The 26,869-nt window shown below is 36.5% G+C and overlaps 1 protein-coding gene across 1 annotated transcript in view; it reads right to left on the bottom strand.

Moving 5' to 3' along the window:
- Window positions 1–6,912: 6,912 nt before the first annotated feature.
- The window catches only part of ABHD12 (abhydrolase domain containing 12, lysophospholipase), a 40,928-nt gene continuing 20,971 nt past the window's right edge, over window positions 6,913–26,869 (bottom strand). The window contains exons 4-13 of the mRNA XM_081313992.1: window positions 24,640–24,759; window positions 22,966–22,996; window positions 22,523–22,568; window positions 19,182–19,311; window positions 17,624–17,661; window positions 16,726–16,805; window positions 13,325–13,407; window positions 11,938–12,016; window positions 10,565–10,692; window positions 6,913–9,952 (exon numbers count right to left, since the gene is read on the bottom strand). Of these exons, the coding sequence (XP_081170118.1) occupies window positions 9,907–9,952; window positions 10,565–10,692; window positions 11,938–12,016; window positions 13,325–13,407; window positions 16,726–16,805; window positions 17,624–17,661; window positions 19,182–19,311; window positions 22,523–22,568; window positions 22,966–22,996; window positions 24,640–24,759 (781 nt within the window). The 3' untranslated portion in view covers window positions 6,913–9,906. The remainder of the gene's footprint in view (window positions 9,953–10,564; window positions 10,693–11,937; window positions 12,017–13,324; window positions 13,408–16,725; window positions 16,806–17,623; window positions 17,662–19,181; window positions 19,312–22,522; window positions 22,569–22,965; window positions 22,997–24,639; window positions 24,760–26,869) is intronic.

Here is a 26,869-nt window from a genome sequence, read left to right as displayed (position 1 = left end):
AAATTTCAAGAGCCATAAAGTAACAAAATTTCAATGCTTGCATTATTCCAGAAAACAACAAATTGTGAAAACAAAACTGTAATATTTGTGTAGGCCGTAACTCACTAAATAACTGCTAAAGGTTCAGTTCTTCCAGGTTTATGCAGCATTTAAGTATGTTATAGAATATATTGGTTTGTTTACAGTTATAGTACCTCATTTCAGATGGACTTTGGGGGTTTATACCTTATTAACTCAAGATGTTTATAAGTATGTTGTTCTTTTTTTAATTTGCTGTGCTATATAGCCATACTTATACAATTGTAATTTCCAGGCTCATACAAACTAGAAAGATCCATAGCACAAGCCAAGCTGTTAAACCACAATTTAAGATTTATTTATAATTGTAACTTGTTCTAAAACAACTGACCACCATTTCTCAGCTCACAGAAATTGGAATCTGTGATTAATTGGAATCTATTTGGTCTGATTGCTACATTTTGTAAAAGAATGAGGAAAAAAGGCAGTAGTAATATCAGTGGAAAAATTATTCCTACCAATCTGGATTTATAAATTGAGATTATACCAATGTGGCTACAGTTTTAATGTATAGAGTAGTAGAGTATTTTCAGAGTTAATTTTTTTTTATCCCATTTATATCCCGCCCTTCTCCGAAGACTCAGGGCGGCTTACAATCTAAGCACAAATCAATGTGCTTAGCAATAGCCTTCATTCTATGTATATGCCTGCTTATTAGGGCTTTCGCCCCCCCCCCCAAGTGGCATTATTACAAAGTCAGCTTATTGCCCCCAACAATCTGGGTCCTCATTTTACCTACCTCAGAAGGATGGAAGGCTGAGTCAACCTTGAGCCTGGTGGGATGCGAACCTGCACTAATTGCAGGCAGCTGGTGTTACTTAAGGAGGCATTAGCCCACTGCTCCACCAAGGCTCTAATTGTGAGGGAGCATTTGGTTTTTGTAGCAGTACCATCATATATCCATGTCTTTCTGGGTTGTGTTCTAGAATGCATTAATGAAAGATGATTAACCAGAGATTGGCAAGAATATGTCTGCCCCCCCCATTGGCTAACTGAGGAATTCCCAAAGAGCTTGCCTAATTCACTGTTTGAAAATGCCTGTCATAAAGTATCTTAACTTTGATCATTAAAAGCCCATACCACTAGGAAGCCTTGCTTTTTTAACCCTTGCAGATTCCTGCTTCCTAGACTCAAACCATCTTGATTGGCACTTACAGCTATTTCCTGTTTCTTAGATATATTCTTGTGCCTAATCATGAAGGGCAAGCATGCTGCAAATGAATAAAATAGTCATTTGATATTAATAAAATATTTAGATTTTTTTGTGGATTATACACTCAAATAATTACAAATGCAGCACTTTAGAAGCCAGCCAAGTTAAAAAAAAATCAAGACAGATCATCAAGTACATTAAACAATAGAAATAAATAATTCTACAAAACTGGATTTGCTTAAATCCTTGGTTCTTGCACATTTGCACATCATGCTGACAAGCAAAAGTTCAAATCACTTGTCTTATAAAACAGATCAGGAAGCAATATTTATATAGTCTTTCAGATTCTTGCTTTGGTATTATTATTTGCTTTTATTATTAATAGCATTGAAAATAGAGAATTAAGCAGGGCCTACTTTAAGGTATGAGATTCCCTTATCAGTTTATGAAAATAAAACTGTACATCAGTATTCCAAATTAATCATAATAGTTCTTTAGCTAGTCTCGTCCCAATCCAATCAATGTTATTCTTTAATAAGTTAAGTGGTATTTATGTCTACTAAAGATGAAAGGAATGCAGTTAACTAATTGGATTGAGCAATTGTTTGGCCAGTTGCATAAAATAGGAATAAATAAGCAAAATCAGAGAAAAGCTTTTAAATAATGACAATTAAGAGTTAGTCTTTAACTAGCTGAAGTTTGAATCAGCAAGTTCTCATTTCTCACTAAACACTTAAAAATGTTTATATAAGCTCAAAAAGTCTATCTTTTCCTTGCTGGCCGATAGCTTCTGTCAAAAATGGCGTCACCTTAATTGTTCTAAGAAAATTGTGCAGTTAGATACCAGATTCACAACTAAGAAGTAGTTGAATATGAAAGCTCTATTGAAAAAGCATTGAGAAATTCACTATATGTTGTTATCAGGCTGCACCTGAAAGCCGTCTTGAAATGTATGTGGAACAAGGGCTAGTCTGCACAACACATTGTACCTATTAGTTTTATTTGGTTGTTGCTCTTAGTAAATAACCATTCCATTTGCCTTCCACTGCATGGCCAATTTATCCCCACATTGAAGAAAATAGATTGGCCATTCCTATTTTAAAGCTCATAGATTCTGGATATTGGCTGGGTAGAAATCTTTTTCCTACGTTTTTGTCAAAGGCAGAATATATATAATGGAGGAATTCCAGGGAACACAATATTGTGTTTAAGAAGTGCTGTTAAATTTTTCTTTGGTAGGAATTGCTTTTAAGTTGATTACAGCTAGGTGTTCCTATGATTCATCTTACTGCCATAAAATACTTGAAATAAGGAAACAAAGTTGATTTACAGTACTCTTTTCAGCATATACAGAACATTTTCCCTAAATAGTGTGGATTGTGTTATTATTTAAATCCAAGTAAAGTATCACAGGTTTCTGCTGAGGAAGTCTTATCATGTCTTGAATTTTGTACATAAAATATTGCATGTTCGCAAGCATTCCCATCTCACATGTATTTTGCATTACACTCTTAAGAATGTGTTCTATTCCTGGTTATTTTTCTTCATAGTCTGTAAAATTATTGTGAGCAACACTTGAGAAGATATCTCCTCAAGCAACAATTAGCCAGGCAGGAGGCTGAAGCAAGCAAATTAGCAAATTTACTGTGCTTGCTAAATAAATGTATTTGTCACAATCATGTCATTTACAAAACTTGAGTTTGTTTTAATGTGTGTGATGTGCTTATGATATAGTACTGTTATTCTCCTGTATTTTCAAAACATTAAACTTCCATGAACATTGCATTTGATTTATCTTTTATTTTGGAATGGAATTATAAAATTGCCATATTATTAAAATCAGTATAATAACTATGATGTGATAGCTGTTCTGTACCAGCCTGCTACCGGCCCTGCAGAAAAGGCAGGGTCAACCCCTTTACAAACAGCAAGAGGCTGGAATTACGCCTGCCAAATTTATAGCTACAAAAACAAGACACGAACCAAGAAACAGGAGCTTTAAGAAACATGAACCATCCGAGCGGTTGCCTTCAGCAAACCAGCCCTCCCAGACATTCCCCTTATATAGAGTTCAGGGCGTGGCTTCTCTCTGCCTCCTTCCGGGAAGCCCCATTGCCTTCCTCTGTTTACTCCTAATTGACTGCCTCCTGCGTCGGGCGTCCTTGAACAGGGCCAGCTGTGGGTCATCTTCATCCACACTGTCAGGCTCACACAGCTGGGTCTCTGTGGTGACCAAGTGGGAGGAGCCTGGCTGAGGGCTATCATCAGCAAGATCTTCAACCCCCTCAGCAAGGTCTTCAACACCCCCCTCCTCCTCTGAGTCGTCCGACCCAACTGCCGAACCCACAGGCTGACCCTGAATCACAACAATAGCTATGAGAGCAATGTCCAAAGCAAAAAAAGAATTCCATTATAGGGCTGGGCTTGGCCTAAATAACTCAGGGTCTCAATCAGTTTGGAGCAGTGGAAGTTCTCTTATTCACTCAAAGTACTAGAGCTGCACTAGGACCATGGATGATCTTTTAACACTTGTCCCTTAAGTAGTTCTTTCTAAACTTCTCTCTCCTCCCACATTAAATAGCAGTCATAGGAAAAGTGGTCCGTGAATGAAGGTAAATATATGTGTCCATGATAATGTTGCAGGATCCAATCTGGGTCGGTCACCGGAACCAGAGGTTTAGTCTTCCCAGTCTTTGGACTTATGCTGGAGCCCATCCTCGGGGAACCTCTCTCTACCACACATTCTAGTAGAGGGAAGTTCCCTGAGGATGGGCTCCAGCATGAGTCTGAAAGACTAAACCTCTGATCCCAGTGACCGACCCAGATTGGTTCCTGAAAAGTGGCCCATTCCAATTGGGGTGATGAGGAGGGGTTGAAACCATCTCTGATGCCACAATCCCAACTGAAGTTGGGCTCCCAACTGCCAATCTGTAAAATTTCTAATACAATACTATTTATGTCTAGTTTGACTGAAATGTAATTGAAAAGCCCAACATTTTCGCCAAGGACTTGTTAAATGGCCATTCTCAGGTTTAATGTTCACAACAGTGGCATGGGGAAGATAGTCATTGAAAGGTACCCCTACAAGGATGGCAAATTAGTTTACATAGCTGAACAGACAATAACAAGTTTTATATTGTATTGGTTATGTATCTTACGAGTCACAAAAATGCAGGATAATTTAAAGCTAGTATAACTTATTCCACTCACTCTCATTTTGTTATCAAAATTATTCTGTGAAGTAGGCTATCCTGCAAGGATATGATTGAACCAAATTTGTCTAGTGAGTTTTACAAACTGAGTGGGAATCCTGGGCAACTAAGAATGAAACCTCTGATTTCTTTTTATATAAACTGGATCCATGCTGCATATTTTAAGCCGCTCATGAGAAAAAAATAGTTTTGAGGGACAATATGATTAATTAGAAAAAGAAATGCAGTTGGGTTTTAAAGGTAGTATGATGAAAATGTGGACGCTAGACGTACTCCTCTTAAGATACCAAATATATATGAAATATAGCTAGCTTCATCTGCAGATATTTTGATTAGTTTACTTGAAGCAAAGTTGCATTTTATATCAGCTGGCCCCTCTCCTAAATCCCCTGGAAGGCACTTGTCATTTTAGGATGATACTGTCCTGAGATTAGTTGACAGGCTCCCAATTTCTTATTTTGAATTCAGGGAGAGCATGTGTTTCAATCTCCAGAGCTGTCTTGTGAATGGATCAGAGTGATTGATGTCCCTTAACAATTCAGTTTATTTTAAATTTTCACATATTATTTACAATTATTTCCTATTTCTTTGATTTATATGGCCAGCCAAAAATAGTAAAAACAATAAACTAAGTATAAATAAAATAGATGAGCAACAATAATTTCAATTATTTCAGCCAAGAAACCATCAGTGGACTCCACTCCTTTTCAGTTTTTCAAATGAAAGTTGAATGCATTGAGTAGGGGGTGGACAGTGATGTAAAAGATCCCTTCCAGTTCCCACATTCTCTACTAAGTTCAAGAGAGATTTGAGCAAATTTCCTCTCTTTGTGTCTTGTGGCCACAGAAGCAGTGGTTATGGGTGGTGGTGTCTTTTATAACTGGTGGAGCAGACAGATAATTGCAAAATAATTTTTGGTTTTCTTAAGTCCTTAGCGGTAGATCTATGGAATGGTGTAAAAATTACAATGACAGAGTTTGCAAAAATTGAAACCATACATACACAACAATATGAAATCAGAGCTATCAGTTCTTTAGCTGGTGTAGGTCTTCATATACATCAAGTTCTTTCTAAGAACTTAGGATATAGTCATATATTGGGATAGTATATATGTGGATCCAAGCAGTGAGACTTTTTGTAATTGACAGATGGAAATTTGTCAATACCCAGATTTTCTAAGTGCCCAACATTTTTTGTTATGACATCCAGTGTGGCGATAACCACTGGGACAACCACAAAAGATTAGGCCATAATCTTTAAATTTTGAATATCAAACCTTGATTCTTTGTTCTATTTTACTATCCCCTGGTATTGTCACATCAATTATTCACACTTTCCACTTTTCAACCCATTAAATCTAGTGTGTTATGTGTGTTATGTCCCGACTATCAGTTCGTATTCAGAAATCCTACAACCTGCTCATTTTCAACTATTGTTCAAATCTTAAGTTCCCACCAATTTTTCATTAGTGATAAGTAATTTTTTGCAGATGTTCCAGTGAATCATTTTGGCGATTAAGTTATGTTGTTGTTTATAATCAGTTTGTTGATCTTGCAGAGTATATGTTCTACTGTTTCTTCTGCTTCTTTGCACAATTTGTACTTTAAATCATTTGACATTTTTTCAATTCTGGCCTTAATTGCATTAGTTTGAATAGCTTGCTCCTGAGTAATCAAAATTCTTTTTTTAATGTTCGTTGTAAGCCACTGCCAAGGTTTTGTCTTTATCCACTTTCCCCTCGAACTTTTGTAGAAATTGGCCATGTAATGCTTTTCCTTGCCAGCATTCTGTTCGTGTTTTTGTTACATTATTTCAATATTTACATTTTGTTTCCTGTACATTCAGAATTTCCAATTTTTAACTTACATTAATGCTTGTTTTTGGTGGTCTTTTATATAACCACCATCCAAGATTTTCTGGAAGAGCTCATGACAAATATCATGAAAATTCTACACAGTTTTATAGAGAATATCTATAGAACACTTGCCATATGTGAATGGTACTAAGTAAGAAAAATGATTAAAGTCATAGACAGCAATCTAAATAATTTAACGTCTCAAAGCATACAGAAATCTCCTATTCCATTCATATTGGAAATTCAATTTTTTAGAATTTCCCTGAACTCAAGCAAATAATCTGATCCAAATGTAATCTCACTGAATGTGCAAAATTAGTCAAAGAAAAATTGGCAAGTTGTTGGCCACAATGTAACTCGCAAATTACATAGTATATTTCCTCTGACAAAAATTGAAATAATGAAATGTGCTCCTATATTAGCCCAGAGCACCTCACATAAAGAATTCTGTGAGTAAATATGTGCTCATATGCACATGTCTACAGTTGCTTGGTTCCCGATCAATATGTGACTATTTTAAGTTATTTCTGACAATTTCCTGGATATAAGCATAAATGCCAGCAGTCCGTGATTTATACTAAACAAAACAAAGCTATCTCCAAAAGAAGTCAAAATCATTTTTTTATTAAAACTACACACTGTTTTAGATAAACATTTCCATTTCAATGCATGTTACTGGCCTAACAATTGAAACGTGTCAGAACAAATAGCACTGTACATGCTTTGGAATATAGTTTTTGTTGCACTGGCAATTGACATTGCCACATTAGTCTGTATTTTATCAATACTAAAGTAGTAACAGCAGGAGCAGTGCTACACAGAATATTATCTTGGCTTGCTCAAAAGAGCTAAAATAGCATTTTTGCCTTTCTTAAATGCAATAATCCTAAACATGAGAAGGGGAGAAAAGATTAAATTTTATATGGCACAATTCTTTTGCAAGTTATTGTGAATCAAAACTGATAAGATTACTTAACTGCAGGAAGTCTCAATGCAAAGAACAAGCAAATATTTGCAGAATGAATCTGTAATTTGTTCGATACATGCCAAAAAAGTAATATATAGACAATATTAGTAAATAATACCCGCTATATCTTTCAGACTAAAAAAACTATTCTGAACATCAGTCCCTAGTCTATTGTGTCCAATATTGAATGTTTAAGACATGAATATTTCAGGGCCGACTTCACAAGAAGGGGGGTCACTGGAAAGCAATCTGCTTATGCCCACCAACCACACTGGCTCATACTTCCTTTGCTTTAATTGCTCACCATGCCATGCCTGCATTGATTTTTGTTAGCAAAACTAAGTATGTGCAAATAGCAAAATATCAGCCATCTCTAGCCTCCTCCCTAACATATAGCCTCTTCCATTCTTAGTTAATATAGAACTGAAGTCCCAACATACATGGAAGATTTCCAAATTGAAGAAGACTGACCTAAATGAACATCCATGCTATCATTTTTGTCATAAGAGAGAGATTTTAGAAATCTCAAAAATGGATTTTGGTAATCACATGGCAGCGTTTGGATGATCATGTCCCAGCTTAATAAACAAAGTTACGCTGGAATGTTATGCATTCATGAACAATCAACTTTGTTCCTCCTTCATGTGTTCAAATCAACAAGTAAACCACAGCCTCTTACAACATCCCAATTGGGAATCAGTGCTAATGGTGTCTAACAAGATAGGATATAGAATCCATCTTTAAACAATGGTTTCCTAATTCATCTTGTTTGAAACATACTAGCCATAGTTTCTCAACCCAACTATGGTTCACTGAAATTTCTGGCTTCTTTCATCCCTTATAAAAAGCAAAACATTTATGTGCATGTGGGAGGATTATACATATCTTTATTTATTAAAGCCATGAAATACTTCAGATTTTATTTGGAAGAAGTGGTATGGAATGCATAGCACTGCAAATGTAGCCCCAGTCTTCAACTCAGTCAGGAAGACATGTCTGCTTCCAGGAGCATATGGTGACAGCAGAAACCTCCCTTGCAAAACTCGTAGAGGCCTTAACATATCACCTATTTCTAATCAAAAGGGAAGCAATGCATTGCATTGCTGTTGATTAAGCCAAAACTAGGATAAGGGACTAGGTTTTCATAAAATACAAGAATTGGTCAGTCTCAAAAGCAGTACATGAAAGTCAAATTCTGTATTTGTTAAAGCTAGTTATTACATTGTCTGCTCAATTCAGTACAGAAAGTATAATTTTATTGTAATAAAAGAAAAACATTCTCTATTCACACCTTGTGTTAATTGAAGGGAACATTTAAAGCTAGTAAGGTAGATTTCATACATCTCAGGTTTTAATAATACACATAGCAAACTAAAACCAACCTTCAGTTTTTACAGTAGAAAGGAATCAGAGATGAAGTATTGTTAACACAAGAATGTGTCACTTTCAATACCTTTGGTTGACTTGGGTGATATTTCAGCATTCCATGGTGAATTCTGTATGAATAATTTCCCTGCTGAGAATTCAGAATGATTCCCAAAGAAAATGCACATCAAAAGAAATCAAAGGGTTAATTTATTTCCCTTATATTTAAAAAGGAAACTTTTGACCACCTCTAGCATACCTGAGCATTTTGGAGGAAATGGTTAGGCTGGGATGTCTGAAGAATCACAATTATTTAAAATGGTATCATTTTTTTTCCACTCCCAAAGTGCTTTTATTTCTCTCTATGATTAGAAGAGACTGGAAGACATCTTTACCACAGTGAAAACACACATTCTCCCACGAGTCTAAACTTAAAGACATCTGTTAACAGAAAAGTTACTTCAAACAACTTCCAAGGATAATTTTAATTAATATGATGTATTTCATTTAAAGGATATGCACATAAAAAATGGTTTGAAAAGTAGAGGCATGTCTGTAAACAGAGGTATAATAAAGGTTTTTGTATATTTCTTGTCTGGGAGAGTTGAAAGGAAAGCAATAAAGGGAAAAATGACCACTATTACATTATAATTGTTAAACAGGCACCTTTTTTTAAAAAAAAGTGAGCCATCCTTCAATTCATTCCTGTAATGTAGTCTTGTCTATGTTTGTCTCTGGTTTCTAAAATTAATTTAAAATCCACATTATCTTCTACAACCAACAGGAGAAAAATATACCGGTACCTTGCCAAACTAAATTCTAGAAGAGAACCTGCAACTCAAATAAAATAGAGATAGCGCTGAAAAGTTGTAAGAATTGCATTTTTGCAGATAACTATAGTCCAGCTATGTTGAGTGCAAGTTCTTTTGTTTTGTAAAGAGTTGCTGTAACAATCGGGCACAATATTGTGAGAATGTTTATAATTTCTGGGAGAAAGCAGGGAGGGGGGAGTGGGTTTACAAAGTTTTTATTGTGCTTCAACTTAATTGTTCCAACATTTTGCTTCCTCATTCTTTAGAGGGGGAAAAAGACACAGAAGCCAATTACATTCATTCTTCATATCTACTGTCCCAGAACTTGGGATTTTAAGGTATCTTTTAGAACTGAAGCCAGAATCAGTGGCATATCCAGTGCTTGGGTTTCAATAATAGCAGGCATTTTTTCTTTCTCTTTTTCAAAGATGGTATGATCTTAAGTGTGTACCATGTTTCAGTCATCAGTGATGATGATGATGATGATGTGCAGATTTTCCCAGGAATTCCCTAAGAAGGAAAAAAAACAGTTGTTTATTGTGTCAAATATTTTGCTATTTTAGGTTCATGTATTTCCTCTTCTCCCCATGCCTGTCAGCATATAACAACTATTTCCTTTCCTGGATGGCTCAATAGTAGTTTTTTTTAATGCTGTGAGAAGAGGAAAGCTTATCAAATCTGTGATCTGATCTTTAACAGTAAACTCCTGTAGGAGTTATTTGCCTTTATATAGCTGGGGGGACCCTGGGACATACAGAATGCACTCTGGGGGAAAAAACCAGGGTCTACATCTAGCAAGATTAAAAATAAAAGATCAGATACTTCATCTTGACACTAAAAGTTCAGAGATTGTTCCCAAGAGATTGACTTGCTCTAAGACAAAAATATGATATAAACTGACAACTCACAAGAAGAGAAGCTCACACGCAAACATTTCTACTACTTCTAAACAATCACATCGTAAAAACAATGTCAAAAGTTTCCACAGTATCTCTCTTTTATATCCCTGTAATACAAATTCCAAAACCATTGGGAAAATTACTCTTCAGATGTGACAGACTACATTTGCTAGAATTGCCAACCAGCTCATCCCAGACTAATATTATGTGACATATGAATTACCGTAATATTCGAGGTAGCTCTGGGCTCTTGTAGATGTATTTATGCCTATATCCTAGCTCTTTGTGAAATGGAACAAACTGTACTTTGTAATCACGAAAGTTCCGAGATGGGGCAGCAATGTTGTATAGCTGTAAAGATATTTAAAAGCAAATGTTTTCACCATATTAAAATTAAATACAAGATAGTACAGATAATTCCCAGTTCAAGAACAAATTCTATTTTCAAGGTCTATTCAACTATTAAGTTGAATTTGTATGTAACCTGGAACAGTACTATTATACATAATACTGTATAAACAGTACTGTGTAATTAAGTTAAACCATTGTATATTTAACTTGAATTTTGCTACTATAAACTCCATTCTCAATTATGGGTCACCCTAAAACCAGGGTGTTCTTAACCTGGGGGACTTGCTGTACTGTACAAGTCTTTGGACCTAAGAAGTTCAACAAAACTGATAATTACAGAAAAAGGGTCCCTTAGCATTCATCAAAATGGCACTAATGCACTGTTATAATGAAAATATGTTTTGATTATGTTTTAATGGTTCCACTTTTAATTGTTAGTTCATTATTTTTTCTTTACTGTGTATGCAGCTCACATATGAGAGATCTGTGGCTACATAAATATGATAAACAGACCAATCATCCTGGCCAAAGGCCATGGAATGATGAGAATTACTGTCTAATATGTATGACTGACACTAAGTTGAAACTAAAATTCAAATTTTCTCTTGTATAAATTGTCCTGACTTTTCATTCTGTGGTACACAAAGAATCTTTTTGATTGCACTATCTTAACTGTTTTGATTGCACTATCTTAACTGTTACAGGACAGCTGTCAGCTCCCATTTCACCAATTCCAACAATGATGACTAAAACCAAGTCATGGCAATAATTCCAAATTACAGAAGAATGTATTTCACATTCTTCTCTGATACCTCCTCTGTTGAAGACACTATATACCATCTCATTCTCAGCAATTTAAAGGCTACTGTGCAGAGATGGAAAATGACAGACAAGGCTGCAGCTCTGGATCTTAGAATAAGAAGGAGCAGAAGGATTATCAAGGAGGAACATAGAGATCTGCTCCATGCTTTTCTAATTCATCTAGGATGACTGATACTTGAATGAAAACACATTTTAAAAGTAGCTTCCTTGACAATATAAAAGGAGAGTAAGACACAGTTAAGCTATCTGTCTCCATCAACACTCTCTGAAAATGCATTTCTTCCAATAGCAGCAGTCAAGGTTTGATATATTGATTCGCCCCACATAAATTAAATTGCAATTATTCAAGCCCGGATACTATTCTAACTCTTTCAGGATATTTATAAAGTTATGACGGGGCAAGAGTTAAAAATGAAGCAGCACCTTTTTTCCAAGATGAAATGGAACCACAGGGTCATCTTCAGCATGAAGAATAAGCAGAGAGCATGAAATGTGCTTCACACTGTAAAGACAGCACACACCAAACAATTAATCGGGTATATTTTAAATATATGAACAAAATTATGAATTATCTACTACTTTATTCAAGGTTAACTGTTGGAAAGTTCACAATCACAGAATTTTATGCTTTTGTACATTATTTTATTACACTGTTTTGAGGATTTGGAAAAATAAGTACTTTTGCAATAGTCTTCCAATGCAGATTATTTGCATTTGTGCAATTACATTCATGAAAAAATGGCTAAAATAAAATCTGCTGTCCAATTAAAAATGGAATAGGTGAAAGAATACAAATCTTAATTTTCCAAAGAAACCAAACGCTGTATTTCTGTTAGACCAGGGCTTTTCAACCTTTTCACCCATTGTACCACTTTTAGAATATGGCAACATCAGAGTACCACCAGTCACCTAGCAAGGTGTCAAAAACTTGATGAACAATAAAAAAAGGAAAAAAGTGATGAAGTACAAGTAGTCCTTGACTTACAACAGTTCGCTTAACTGTTCGAAGTTACAATGGCACTGAAAAAATTACCCCCCAAGCCACAGCCGAGCAAGACACCTGCCTGCCCGCCCACCGGCCCTCTTCCTCCTGTAGGAGGTTTTCATTGTTGTGAGCATTTCTGTTGAGGATTGGCAGTGGGGGTGGGGTGGGGGGAATGTGGTGTTTGGTTTTTATTTCCCTCCCTCTGCTGGGTGGCTGCAGCAGGTTTTGGTCACTTCACATGACCCTGGGACACTGTGACCATCATAAATATGACTCAGTTGCCAAGCATCTGAATGTAAATCACAAGACCCTGGGGATGCTGCAACATTCCAGCTGATCGGCGTTTCTTCTGGGCTCAGCAGAAGCACCAGGATCAACGCCGAGCTCCAGCTGGAGCCTGGCGCTGTTCCTGGCGCTTCCGCTGAGCCCTGACAGCCCTGCAGCTCCAGCTATCTCTCACTCAGGCTTGTGCGATGGTGCCACCAGTTCAGCCCATTCCCCTCCCCCGCTACTTTTCTAGGATGTCGCATACCACCTGCCAGATGCCAATGTACTACAGGTGGTACCCGTACCACTGGTTGAAAAGCCCTCTGTTAGACAGAATGTTTTACTTTGTTACAATGAACTGTTCGCTTTTTTTTTTGGAAAAAATTACAATTTCCTGAGGCCAAGATAGCTGAACAGGAAAAGCAGGGATAGGTTCATCCATGGCGCAATAATTCTGTGAAAACCTTTCAGAATAACAGGTTGTTTTTTTTCCTGTCACTGAAAACCTCAAATTGCAAGTGGTGGAGGAGGGAGTCAATAGATATTTTATTTACTTACTTCTCATCATTGGCAAACTTTATTCCACTTGATGTGATAGGGTCAAGGAAAAACCAGTCAAATCCCGGGAAATATCTATATATCTGGAAAAAGTATGCAAGATGTCACAGGCAAATTTTCTATTTATGGCACAGGTATATAGGAGTATAAGAACTGTAATTGAAGAATTCATAGACACAATTTGTGTCTTTAGTCACACATTTTTCATGCCTTGTTTATATCCCAATTTCACCATAGGTAGTCCTCACTTAATGATCCTAAATTGGGTCCAGAATTTCTGTTGCTAGGTGAAAAAGTTGTTAGATAAAACATCATATGACTGTACCACTTAAGCAATGGTAGTCCTGATAGTCTGCAGTCATTACCTGAGGCCTTGTGCTTCTCCTGTTCTGCTGCCTCCTTCCTGGCCTGGTCTAGCAAGCTTCCTTTGGCAGGAAGGGTCTGCTGCCCTGCCATGCTCACCTTAGCTTCTAATTCCCATCATCTTGGCCTTTTTGTGTGCCCAGGACTCCACCACCACCACCTAGCCCCATGGCCCTTCACCACCCCTAGCTGATCTCAACCATCTTCTTTCTCTGCTGCTAACAAGGTGTGCCCAGCCGCAAGGTATTACAGTGGCCTTGCAAGGAAGAAGATGGCAAAGGTCAGCTGGAGGCACCAGGAGGCTGCAGGGATAGCGGAGTGCAGGACAGAGGAGTGCAAGGAGGAGTGCAAAGTGGTGAGGGCAGCAGGGACTCTGGAGTGCAGGGCGGCCAATAAGGCAGATCGGAAAAATAAGTGGGGGAGGGGGTTGAAAAGCATGCTGCAGTCATTGTGGTGGCTTGCAAAGTGCCCAAATTTTGATCACACGAGCACAAGGGTGTTGTAATGATTGCAACTTTGATGACTAGTCATAACTGTCATTCATTCAGTGCTCTTGTAAATATGAACAGTCACTGAACAAATGGTTACTAAGTAAAGATTCCCTGTACTGCAATACACTCTACATCGGCTCACTTTGCAAAGTGTCTGGAAGCTAAATTGCTAAAATATGTCTATTAGTTTACTAACTAATGCTAATGGTAACAAATGCATAACACTGAGTTCACTTGATACCCATGTTTAACTCTTTGAACCGACTGTCAACTACTTTCTGGACAATTTAATTTAATGTGATGCTATTATATGGGCTAAAAGATTTAGGCCTGATAATGTGATGTGGCCATCTCTGCCATTATAAACCTGTACAAATATTTTAAGATCTACAGAATAGCCCTTTCTCAAGATACCCACACTTGCTGACGCCTATCTATCAGGCTAAATTGGTTCTTTACATTTGGACCCTATTCTTCCACCTTTAGGAAAGCGGTTAAGGTACATTCCTTTAGCAACAACTTCGCACATAAACTGAATTATAGTGATACTAAAACAAAGAAACATAATAATGTATCTTATTGTAGGATACTTGGTGCTCTCTAAGCTTAGTTGTTTTCTTGAAGATGTTTCATTACCAAACTAGGTAACATCATCATGCAATGTATCTTACTGATATAAATACTGTATATAGCTGCTCTGTCAAATAATTCAGGAGAATATATAATTTAAAAATAAGTACATACAGTAAACGTTATATGAAACGTATTTTTACAAAAGTATTTTCAAAAGTCTATATCAACATTTTGATTTTATGTTATTTCATTAGACAGGCCCACATTTCTTGAGATTACCTGGCCTGAAGGGAGGGGCAGGAATTCTTATTCTATTTTTTGTGCTTGTGTTGCAAGTGGTAGAACTGGACAGACCTTAGCAGGGTCAAGCCTATTTACTACTTGGAAATAAGCTTCTAAGAAATATCAGGACTGTAGCTGGGACTTTTGTTTTTAAAGAAAAACACATTATGGAAGATGGTAGTGGCAAAGCACTTCCATAGTACTACTAAGGAAACTATTTGGATGTATCCATGAAATTACCAAGAGTTAAGTTGGATTTGAAGATGATTTTACTCTCCTGTAGTAGAGAAAAGAAATATTTCTTGGGATCATATTGGGTCCTTGAGTGCAAAGGGAGGAGGAAAAAGGGAGGAAAGATTACAACTCTTTCTTCTAAAATTAAGATTAAATACCGTACATTATCTTTATCAGGGGATTCATTCTATTGTAGTGTAAAAAAGCTTTTTCATCTAAGTGTTGATAAAAAAAAACTTGTACTTTTTGAAAACTGACCAGTCTGATATGAAGAGGCAGCTTTCCCTTCTACGTTTTAGTTCTACTCTGTCTGATCACTGTTATACTTTCACAGTACTCCTTTTTCACACTTTCATTAGCATAGAGCAGTAATTCATTATAAATGGAAAAAGAACGTTAAATAGAAATATGCACTTCGTCCAACTAGTCCAGAGGTGGAACTAGTAATCTAATGATTACGTCAGACACGGTTTTTAAATAGCACCAGTATTCCAATGATGTTAGTATTGAACTTACAGCACCTCTATTTTCAGCAGAGTCCTTACAAGGTGCTGCACTAAAAGATGCATTTTAGTTTCTGGTGAACTATGAGGTTAGGATTAGCTAATGTTTCAAAGTTTATTCAAAAGTTATTCAAAGTATAAAGTAACAGTCACTTCCAACTTCTGGAATGTACATTTATTTATTTTATTTTAATCCCATTTATATCCCGCCCTTCTCCGAAGACTCAGGGCGGCTTACAATTTAAGCACAAACCAATGCGCTTAGCAATAGCCTTCATTCTATGTATATGCCTACTTATTAGGGCTTTCGCCCCCCCCAGCGGCATTATTACAAAGTCAGCTTATTGCCCCCAACAATCTAGGTCCTCATTTTACCTACCTCGGAAGGATGGAAGGCTGAGTCAACCTTGAGCCTGGTGGGATGCGAACCTGCACTAATTGCAGGCAGCTGGTGTTACTTAAGGAGGCATTAGCCCACTGCTCCACCAAGGCTGTATCTGAGAAGATACACTTCACCATTAGCCCACTGCTCCACCAAGAATGTATCTGCAACTCCTTTAATACTTATTCTTTCTGGCTATGAATTTATAAAATGTAAAATGTAAAAATATCGAAGCGTATTTCCAGAGGGTTAATGCTTACATATATTCTTACACTCCGTTCTAAATGACCTCATTCCAAAAAGGGCCAATTACCTGGAACTACACTATCAGAAATCTCACACAGATTTTTTTTTTTTGCTGGATATACTCATTTCATACATGGAACGATTTCAGTCTTTTTGGGCTGGAAAACCTCCTGGAAGAGGAAACAATACTTTGCACATATGGGGGGGGGGGGGAAATGAAACAAAAAATCTTGATATGTGTTGCTTATTGGATATGTTGGGAATTCTCAAGAAAACCTAAATAAGATAATATAAGATGGGAATTTTAGCATGTAAATCTGTACTTACCACTGAAAAGGGGTGACTTTTTGCTTCTTCACGTATGTTTGTAAAAGGTGATTCTAGTATCAAGGCATCTGGGGGAGTTTCTGAAAAATATAGAGCATTGTCCATTTCAGCCAAAGTATTGGTACATCCCTACAAGAATATGTTTTGCATCTACCTTGAAGGACATATAAGTAGTGTGGAGGAATGCAAATCCAAAGTTGGAACTACACATAGAGGCATAATCACAAGAAGACTTTCAGGTGTTCAAAATATGCCATTATTTTCGATTTATATCTGGATGAAACAGTATGTATTATTACATCATTCTTAAAGCCACTTAGACAAACTACCAAATGAATAAACTCTGGCTTAGAGTTCAGAAGGAGTGTGAAATCCTGAACTCTGATAGCATTTAAAAACCTCTAAAATAAAATGTCACAGGCTGAACAACTGCACTTATCTTTTGAAGATACAAATGCAGTATGTTAACTTCTCTGCTAGATTTGAAAATTGTTAGCCAAATCCATACATCACAGAAGAGCTGAGCAAAGAGGCTTTTTGCAGCTGGTAAGAACTACTACAGCCTCCAGAGAACTTCAAACATTATCAAACTACATATGAGAGAAGAATCCTATGAAATGTATAACAAGAAAATAATTACATTATGTTAATCAAATTTAAATAAAACATTCATTTTTCTGGTCTCCTCTTTCAATGCCACACCTATCAACAGTCAAGTGTGAGACTTGGCCTGCAAAAAACTACACACCATAATAGAGTCAATGTCACTCTGACATTTTAATAAAAAGGCAGTTTTACTGCTAAATACTGACCTATTTAAACTTTTCTCAAAGACAAGAGAAAATATGGTTGATATGAAATGCTCTTTGATAACATCATGTAGAAAAAGTTACCTTACCTCTTTCACAAAGACGTCTTACTAGATTGGTTGCAACTCTAGAAGCAAAACAGAGTTAAATGTCGATTACAGAGAGCTCTCACCTAGTTCTCTTCTTAAACCTTCTTTATAACTCTACTTAATTTATCTTATCTCCTACTTTGAAAAACATATCATAAAACATTATGGTTTGATACATCACTTCACCATAAGAAGGCAGCAATGAGTGATGGAATTCTGGAACGTTTAATATGAGGACATGGCATAAATAACAGCTCTATCTCTCTAATCTAAATTTTAAAAAGTACCGTATATTCTATTCATGGATCGCTAATAAAACACAATTCATCAGATCAGTTTCACAAATTGCTCCAGTAGAAATTAAAGTAGTAAACAGTAAACTGCTGCCCATCAGTTGTAATGCAATGTATAACCTCAAATCTAAGGTGCCTGAATGATACTAGTCTTTTATTTGTCAATCTAAAGAAGCATTTGCGTAAATCTAAATGCTTATGACTTCCTCTTATCTTAAAACTAAAATGCTTTGGATTCCAAGTTCTTCTCAGTGGACCCAAACTGAATATGGGATATTTATATTGTCAAAGTAATTTTGATAAATTTCCTGCAGCTCTGGTTTGCAACCCCAACCTACTTTTTTGGAGCTTATGCATTGCACTAATAAAGAAAAAAGAAAAGAAGAGAAAAACCCCTTGATTGGAGTCTTTTTGTGAATGGAAGGGTCTTTCTATATATTGAAAGGCAACTTATGTCCAACCCCCCAGAGGGAGGGGGGCACCCAACACATTTATCACTAAATAACACAATAAGAAACCACTACATATGGGATACTTAATCTAAAACCTAAAACTTTATAAAGGGGTATTTACTGATTACATTTCTTATTTCTATTTTTAATGGGCATAGTTCCATTCGAAGTGGCTCTATCTCCTCTTTTTAAAATGAAAAAAAAAACCAATTTGCATATTCTTCCATTTAAACTCTAAAAAATCTATTTCCTCCAGCCGTTTGGCCTCCTTTGACTACTAACAACAATGAAGTTTTGAATTTACTGGGGTCTTTGGCAGCATATGCACTGAGAACGGAGTTCAAGCATGTGTAATAGAAAAGACAATAGCTACAGCACATGCAAGTCTAAGCTCATTAGGAAACGTTATAGCAACAGCATTTAGCAATAGCACTTAAGACTTATATACTGCTTCACAGTGCTTTACAGAACTCTCTTAACTGGTTTACAGAATCAGCATATTGCCCCCAACAATATGGGTCTAATTTTACTAACCTCAGAAGAATGGAAGGCTGAATAAGCAAAAGGTTCCTGATATCAGCAAAGATATAGCTTTCATTAATGTCTTTCAAGTAAAGACATTAATGGGAAGATCAATCTACAGAAGTACAAAATATTCCAAAAGTATTCAGTTGACTCTGTAATAATCCACTTTTCTATGATAGGAACATTTTGTGTGGAGTCTTGGGGATATTTTCGCCAGCAGAATGTAAACCTTAAATGATGCCACTAATCTAAAATTCTGCTTAGATCATCTGAAAAATACATGTTTACCCAGTGCCCAAGGAGTGTCCCCATATATAAACTGGATTGTCTCCACTTCTTGCTTTTATCCAGTCAAATACATGAAGAGCATCATAGGTCATCCCACTTTCTGAGGGAGTGCCTATAGAGTCTCCCCATCCTGAAAGAGATAGAAATAAATATTCCAAGAATCATACTTTAAGCTGCTAATCAAAATACAGGATTTGGTTTCATTTTTCAATTAAGACCAAAGAACACAATGAGTCAGGACATAGGAAATGAATAGGTAAATTCTCAATTACATTTCATTTTCTTGGAACAGGCTAAAATACACAGTAAAATAAAATGGGGTTGACATAATGTAGAAACTAAAGTTGTACCAGGCCTATTCAACTGGATTCTAGTATGCCTTTAAATGTTCAAGGAGAATTTCTGACTGATAAGACTGTTTTGCTAATGGATCTGAGTGGGACAATTTCTTTTACATAATCTTAAAATTACAGTAAAAACTTCTTGAGAGTTTCCCTATCTCCAAATAGATTTTAAGAATTCTTGGAGGGGGGGGAGTGCAATTACAGGAGAATTTTTCTGCATTTAAAAACTACCATATGAAAACAAACTCAGTTACCTGCCAGCTATGCTGGTTCTAGTTCCATCGGACCTAAAGCATCTTGGAATTCTCAGGATCCCAATTCTTACAACTCTCTTCCCAACACACACACACACACACACAGCTAAGACTGCTGAATAGGAATTGTGGGAGTTGCCATCTCAACACATCTAAAAAGTGTCAGGCTGCGGGGAGTCACACGAAAAAGATGACCTTCAATTGGAGCAAACTTTCTTGGGATATCTGCTTTTCAATCATTGAGGCTGAGTATGCTAGTAAAGTTATGCTTAAAATTCTACAAGCTAGACTCCAGCAGTATGTGGATCGAGAACTACCAGAAGTACAGGCAGGATTTCGAAGAGGCAGAGAAACTAGAGATCAAATTGCTAACATACGCTGGATCATGGAGAAAGCTAGAGAGTTCCAGAAAAACATCTACTTCTGCTTCATTGACTATGCTAAAGCCTTTGATTGTGTGGATCATAACAAACTGTGGCAAGTCCTTAAAGAGATGGGCATACCAGACCATCTTATTTGTCTCTTGAGAAACCTATATGCGGGCCAAGAAGCAACAGTGAGAACTGGAAACACTGATTGGTTCAAAATTGGGAAAGGAGTCCGGCAAGGCTGTATACTGTCGCCCGGCCTATTTAACTTATATGCAGAGCACATCGTGAGAAAGGCAGGGCTAGATGAATCAAAAGTTGGAATTAAGATTGCCAGAAGAAACATCAACAACCTAAGATATGCAGATGATACCACTCTAATGGCAGAAAGTGAAGAGGAACTAAAGAGCCTCTTGTTGCGAGTGAAGAAGGAGAGTGCAAAACTTGGGTTGAAACTAAACATTAAGAAAACCAAGATCATGGCATTTGGCCCTCTCAATTCCTGGCAAATAGATGGGGAAGAAATGGAGGTAGTGACAGATTTTATTTTCCTGGGCTCCAAGATTGCTGCAGATGGGGACTGTAGCCAAGAAATTAAAAGACGCTTGTTCCTTGGGAGGAAAGCCATGGCAAATCTAAACAGCACACTAAAAAGCAGAGACATCACCCTGTCAACAAAAGTGCGTATAGTCAAGGCTATGGTCTTCCCAGTTGCAATGTATGGCAGTGAAAGCTGGACCATAAGAAAGGCTGAGCCCCAAAGAATTGAAGCCTTTGAACTATGGTGCTGGAGAAGACTCCTGCGAGTCCCTTGGACTGCAAGGCGATCAAACCGGTCAGTCCTAGAGGAGATCAACCCTGACTGCTCTTTAGAAGGCCAGATCCTGAAGTTGAAACTCAAATACTTTGGCCACCTGATGAGAAGGAAGGACTCACTGGAGAAGAGCCTAATGCTGGGAAAGATTGAGGGCAATAGAAGAAGGGGACGACAGAGAATGAGGTGGCTGGATGGAGTCACTGAAGCAGTAGGCGTAAGCTTAAATGGACTCCAGAAGATGGTAGAGGACAGGAAGGCCTGGAGGAACATTGTCCATAGGGTCGCGATGGGTCGGACACAACTTCGCAACTAACAACAACAACAACAATGAGAAATGGAACTGACTTAAAAGCTGAACTAAAATAAAAAAACTTTATCTTGTGAAAACTGCAAAGATAATTGAAAGTTCATAATAAACTTTTTTTAAATGAAGTACTGCTCAAGAAAATTACACTTGAAATAGACTGTTTGTCCCTCTGTGGTCTGATTCTTCCTGGCAGAAAAAAATGTTCAACAATATGTAGCAAATGCCCTATTTTAGGAACCAGATGCCTCCTATGCTACTTTTTAATATTCAAGCCTACATGGTTTTTAGGAAATCTAAAATTATCTTCTGTTTAAGCAGTAGTGAGTTTCACTCGTTAGCAGATTGAGTACATCTGGCTTGTATCCATACAAAACAGCAGGGTTGTTGTTGTTATTGTTGTTAGCTGATTTAATTTCAGAAAGGCAAGCCATACTGCATGAAGAACTTTAATGCATCTAGAAATTGTGGAAATGTATATATTTACAACTGTTTGTTGTACTGTTCAGCTCACAATAGTTCCTTATCTCACCAAAGATACTGCTGAAGTCATTCAAGTAAAGTTGTCATTAAACATTAATGGGAAGATCAATTTTTGGAAGTATAAAATATTCCCAAAGTATTCAGTCAAAATGTATTAGAGAAACTAAGATTTTTAAAGGGTTGGCACAGGATTCACTGCTTACTAAGTAGTTTGAATAACTGTTTGAAAAAAACTAATTAGGTACAAGCAAAAAATATTATTTTTAAGTGTTTTCAAGCATGAACAATCTATGGAGTGTGAACAATCTATGGAGTGTGAAACTGCTGCTGTGCTATTGAATGGACTGTTTCAACCATTCTGGAGTGTTTTTTGCTGAGAGCAGAACACTTCTGCATTCAAAAAGTTTAGGCTCAGAATTTCTTGTTTCACATTCAAAACAGCAGCTTCAAAATAGATTATTTTGTAATTTTTTTCATTTGAGATCCAACATTTTGCATACTGTTAACTAAACAATTCATTTGTAGATATTCTGTAATACTTTTATAATTTAGTTACTATTAATTTATAAAAATGGGGAATTATTGAGTATTAACAGACCATGCACCACAATTTAGGGTAATAATAAAACACACAAACTCCTGCAAACGATGTGGTTAATGAAATTCAAGAAATAGCCAATAGGTTGGTTAAAACTAAACAGCCAGCCATATTTGGGAACAAAAGGATAAACAATGCAGTCTAAGAACAAAAATGTAGTCTAACAATCTTACCTCTATAATCAAATGTGACTACATGGTAACCAAGAAAACTTAAAACCTGTAAGGGAAGAAAAGCAACTCCAAATAAATTAAAGAAACACTTTTAAAATAATATTCACTATACGCTAAAAAATTCCTTCACTTTGACATGGCAATATACAAGGTTTTCATTTTTAATGGAAAGTGGCAACTATTCAAGATGCAATATTTCACTGTGTTGTGGAAGGGAACAAATCATAAAAGGCTTACAATATGACTGACACTGATGCGTAATGCACAGTTTTGTGTACCTTCTTCTTATATTTCTAACTCTTATTTATTTCACCTTATCAGAGAATAAGGCATATAAATTAACTAAATGTAAACTATAGAAGACCACTACAGGTTCATGTTGCTTTTAATAGCAATGCATAACAGTATTTAGAACATATAAGTAACACCACCACAATTCCTACCTTGTAAAGTTCCACACGATGATCCCCTCCTCTGTTAAGAAATGTTGGGAAAATAAAGTTAAAATCAATATAAAACATTGTGTTACATAATTTTCTAATGTCAGCATAAATATGAGCTGGCTTTTAATGAAAAAACTGTTGTTAGAAATAATTCAAGAGCCGATGATTTCAATAAACCCTTACTTAAGACCATAGTCTTAGTTACTTGCTATGGCAGAAGCACTGTTAACTGGAATTTACATGATAATTCTATTCATGTCATTCAGAAGTCAGCCACTTCCTCAGAAATCAAAGTTTGAATTGCAGCTATTGAGCTAAATTGTGTCCAACTGTAATTACAATGCTTCACTCATATAGCCAGCTAAGATTCTTTATATTCTTGCATTTGAAATGGCCTTCAAGGTCTCCAGACTTGTACTGTAAATCTGTAAGTGGATCTCAAATATATAAAACATATACAGAGACCAATGAATATTTCTGAGCTAGAAGACCTCTGCAAGGAAGTTTAAAAAAAACCAAGAATAGAAGGTCTTTTAGCTGGCTATAAGAAACTTAAAAGCTATTACTTATGCCAAAGAAGATGTTACTAAGTACTGACTGGAAGAGTGAATATACTTTCTACATCTATCATATTCAATGTTTCCTTACTTGGAATCTGTAAACAACTGCACATTAACAATAAATTCCATTCAAATTTGTGGAACAATCCACCATGTTAGCTGTCAATGCCAGCAGATCTATCAGCCTGCTGTCCCTTGCTCTAACAGAACCCAAGCCGGAAAGGTACATTAAAATCTGCATACAAGTAAGGAAAGTTGCCTCACTCAAGAGGAGCGGTTTACAAAGGCAGAAAATCATTTTATATACAGTTCAAACATATTGGGTTTCGAATGAGTTCTTTCATTTGATACATCTCTGATGCAGCAAGCATGCTCAGTAACTAATATGTAGCAAGTAACATTGCATAGCATCCCATAATATTCTTGGTATGATCTTGTTAATGGTCATCTTCACATTCAGGAAAACTGTTTCTCACATTATGAGTTTGCAGGTAACTAAAGTTCAGGTCAGTGCCCTTCACAGGTTTAAATCAGTTCTCTTATCAGGTTGCATGCATATAGCTTTTTTGTTCCTCCAAGAATTAGAAACATTAATCAACGGAACTCCTAGTTACTGAAAACATTAATGAAAGAGGCCCTGCTCGGCTGCTGCCATCAACCATGTTGTCTAATCTTGGGATCTAAACTGTGGTACAATGCCATGGAATCATATCTGATGAAAAGACAGTAAGAGAAATGTATTGAAAAATTAACTACAGTAAACAAGACATAGGCTGGCTTCAGCAAGAGTATTACTAATTCTATCCCAAACTGTTGTTAGAAAGAAGAGCATTTCTTCCTTTTTCCCCTTCACATTTTAAAATGAATCAGACAAGTGAAATGCCAGTTTTTCCCTCATAGATGCGGCAAAATAAAAGTCCTTTAATAAAAGCCTTTCTACTCTGCAGTCTTATATTCACATCTGAATTTGATTTCATTTCAATACACACACACACACACACACACACACACACACACACGTGTGTGTATTGTGGTACTTGCCCTGCCTAATGAAGAATGAGCCCTGAATAGATTTAAATTATGAGCATTAGTTACATTTCTGTGTTTTGCTTACCTAGTCCCTGCATTTCCGTGCAAATAAAGGATTACAGGGTTATTGGACCCCAAAATATCCTCATACCACAGTTGGTCCTTCCCTTGAGCAGCTTTCCATAAAACTGTGGGAACCGTGTGCCTAAAAAAATGGTAACAAGAATTGTATTGTTTCCTTGCATATTTTCATCCTATCTTAATAACTTCCCTGCTTCAGAAGCCTATAAGAAATATGCAGTAAATTATATACAGTGTCTAGAATTAGTATACAAACCATCAGCAATGGATTGTGTGCTGAATTCCTTCCAGAATTTCTAGTGTTTTAATTTAGTTGTTCTCAATTGGGAACCATAGGATATTTCAAGGGAGCTATAAGTAAAAAACATATAATGAGGCGGCACAGAAATTATATACCGGTAGTAATACAGATGTTGTTGTTGTTAGCTGCGAAGTCGTGTCTGACCCATCGCGACCCTATGGACAATGTTCCTCCAGGCCTTCCTGTCCTCTACCATCTTCTGGAGTCCATTTAAGCTCACACCTACTGCTTCAGTGACTCCATCCAGCCACCTCATTCTCTGTCGTCCCCTTCTTCTATTGCCCTCAACCTTTCCCAGCATTAAGCTCTTCTCCAGTGAGTCCTTCCTTCTCATTAGGTGGCCAAAGTATTTGAGTTTCAACTTCAGGATCTGGCCTTCTAAAGAGCAGTCAGGGTTGATCTCCTCTAGGACTGACCGGTTTGATCGCCTTGCAGTCCAAGGGACTCGCAGGAGTCTTCTCCAGCACCATAGCTCAAAGGCCTCAATTCTTTGGCGCTCAGCCTTTCTTATGGTCCAACTTTCACTGCCATACATTGCAAGTGGGAAGACCATAGCCTTGACTATACGCACTTTTGTTGATAGAGTAATACAGATACTGTCTTGTTGAAGCCAGATTCCCAGTGTCCCAGTTAAAAGTTAAGAAGTTTGATCAGCAAATTGCTGAAGCGTATTTACCAGATAACACAACAATACTTATGGCTTATGTAAGATATTTGTCACTGACAAGTTCAGAGAAGAAATACTTTTCACATGAAAACTTAAAACAGTTATTAAATGGAAAATAATTTTTGAAGAAGAGTTATTTCAATAAGAATGATACCCCTTTTGACAATATTATAGCTTCCATGACAGTTACATAGAAAATTTTTCGCATTTTTGAAATATGTGGTGCCAGAAATATTTTGTTTTCACTGCATAATAAACCACCACCATTTGATTTCAAAATATTTGGAAGGGCTGAATATTCTGGCCTGGACAGTGATCCTTTTGCAATAGATACTGCTGACATTGATATTACATTGCATGAACTGCTCATCAAAGTACAGAGCAATATAGAAGTTTAATATGAAAGGCAGTTAACTGCATAAATTAAATTATGTCAAAATTATTTCAACAGCCTTGCAATGGGAGTGATTTAAATACTTTTTATTGCATACAGAAATCATTATCGAAAAGTAACTGCATTCTTCATTTTGATCCTCTGTGGGAATGGTTGTGGCATTTTTCAATAGTAAACAAATCAAAAAAGAGATCACTTTTACTAAATTCAATGTTTTACTTTTCTCTGATATTTTTGAAAAGCTTTCTTTGTTAAAGAAGCAATTGCAGGGGAAAAATTGTGACCTTTTATCATGGAAAGAGAAGATTAAGAGATTTCTTGAAAAACTGAAATTATACACACACAATATTGGACATCAGGAATTTTCTGACACTCATATAGATGGATCATTTAAGTAGCTGCATAATGATATGGAAATTTGTTTCTATGATCTTGTGGATATGGTAATTGTGGCCTGGATAGTAGATCCATTTGCAATGAAAACTGCTGTTGACAATATATTGCAAGAATTGCTCATCACACTAAAGAATAAAATAGAAGCCCACGCAAGTTTTAAATAAGATAATCATTATTTACAGCAAATTTCCAAAATGTTTCCATAACTTTGGGAGAAAACTGTTTTTATGGCATTTTCCACATCATACTCAGTAAAATCAGGTAAGTTATCTGTTCACACAAATGCGCAACTGCCTGGACATATGAACAGAGATGGATTTTTATTTCATGGTAGAAATAAATATAAAAACAAAACAAACAAGCAAACATTATCCTTAAAAATGCTTATATTGAACAGCCTCATAACTTTTCCATGTAGAAAAAGGCATGTTAGCTTTCTGTAGCAAAAATTCAAAGTCCAGTTTGATTTCATGCAA

The sequence above is a fragment of the Vipera berus genome (assembly GCF_964194415.1).
Source record: "Vipera berus genome assembly, chromosome: 1".
NCBI lineage: Eukaryota > Metazoa > Chordata > Lepidosauria > Squamata > Viperidae > Vipera > Vipera berus.
Note: the sequence above shows the minus strand (reverse complement) of the source record. Positions and strands in the feature narration are given on the sequence as shown.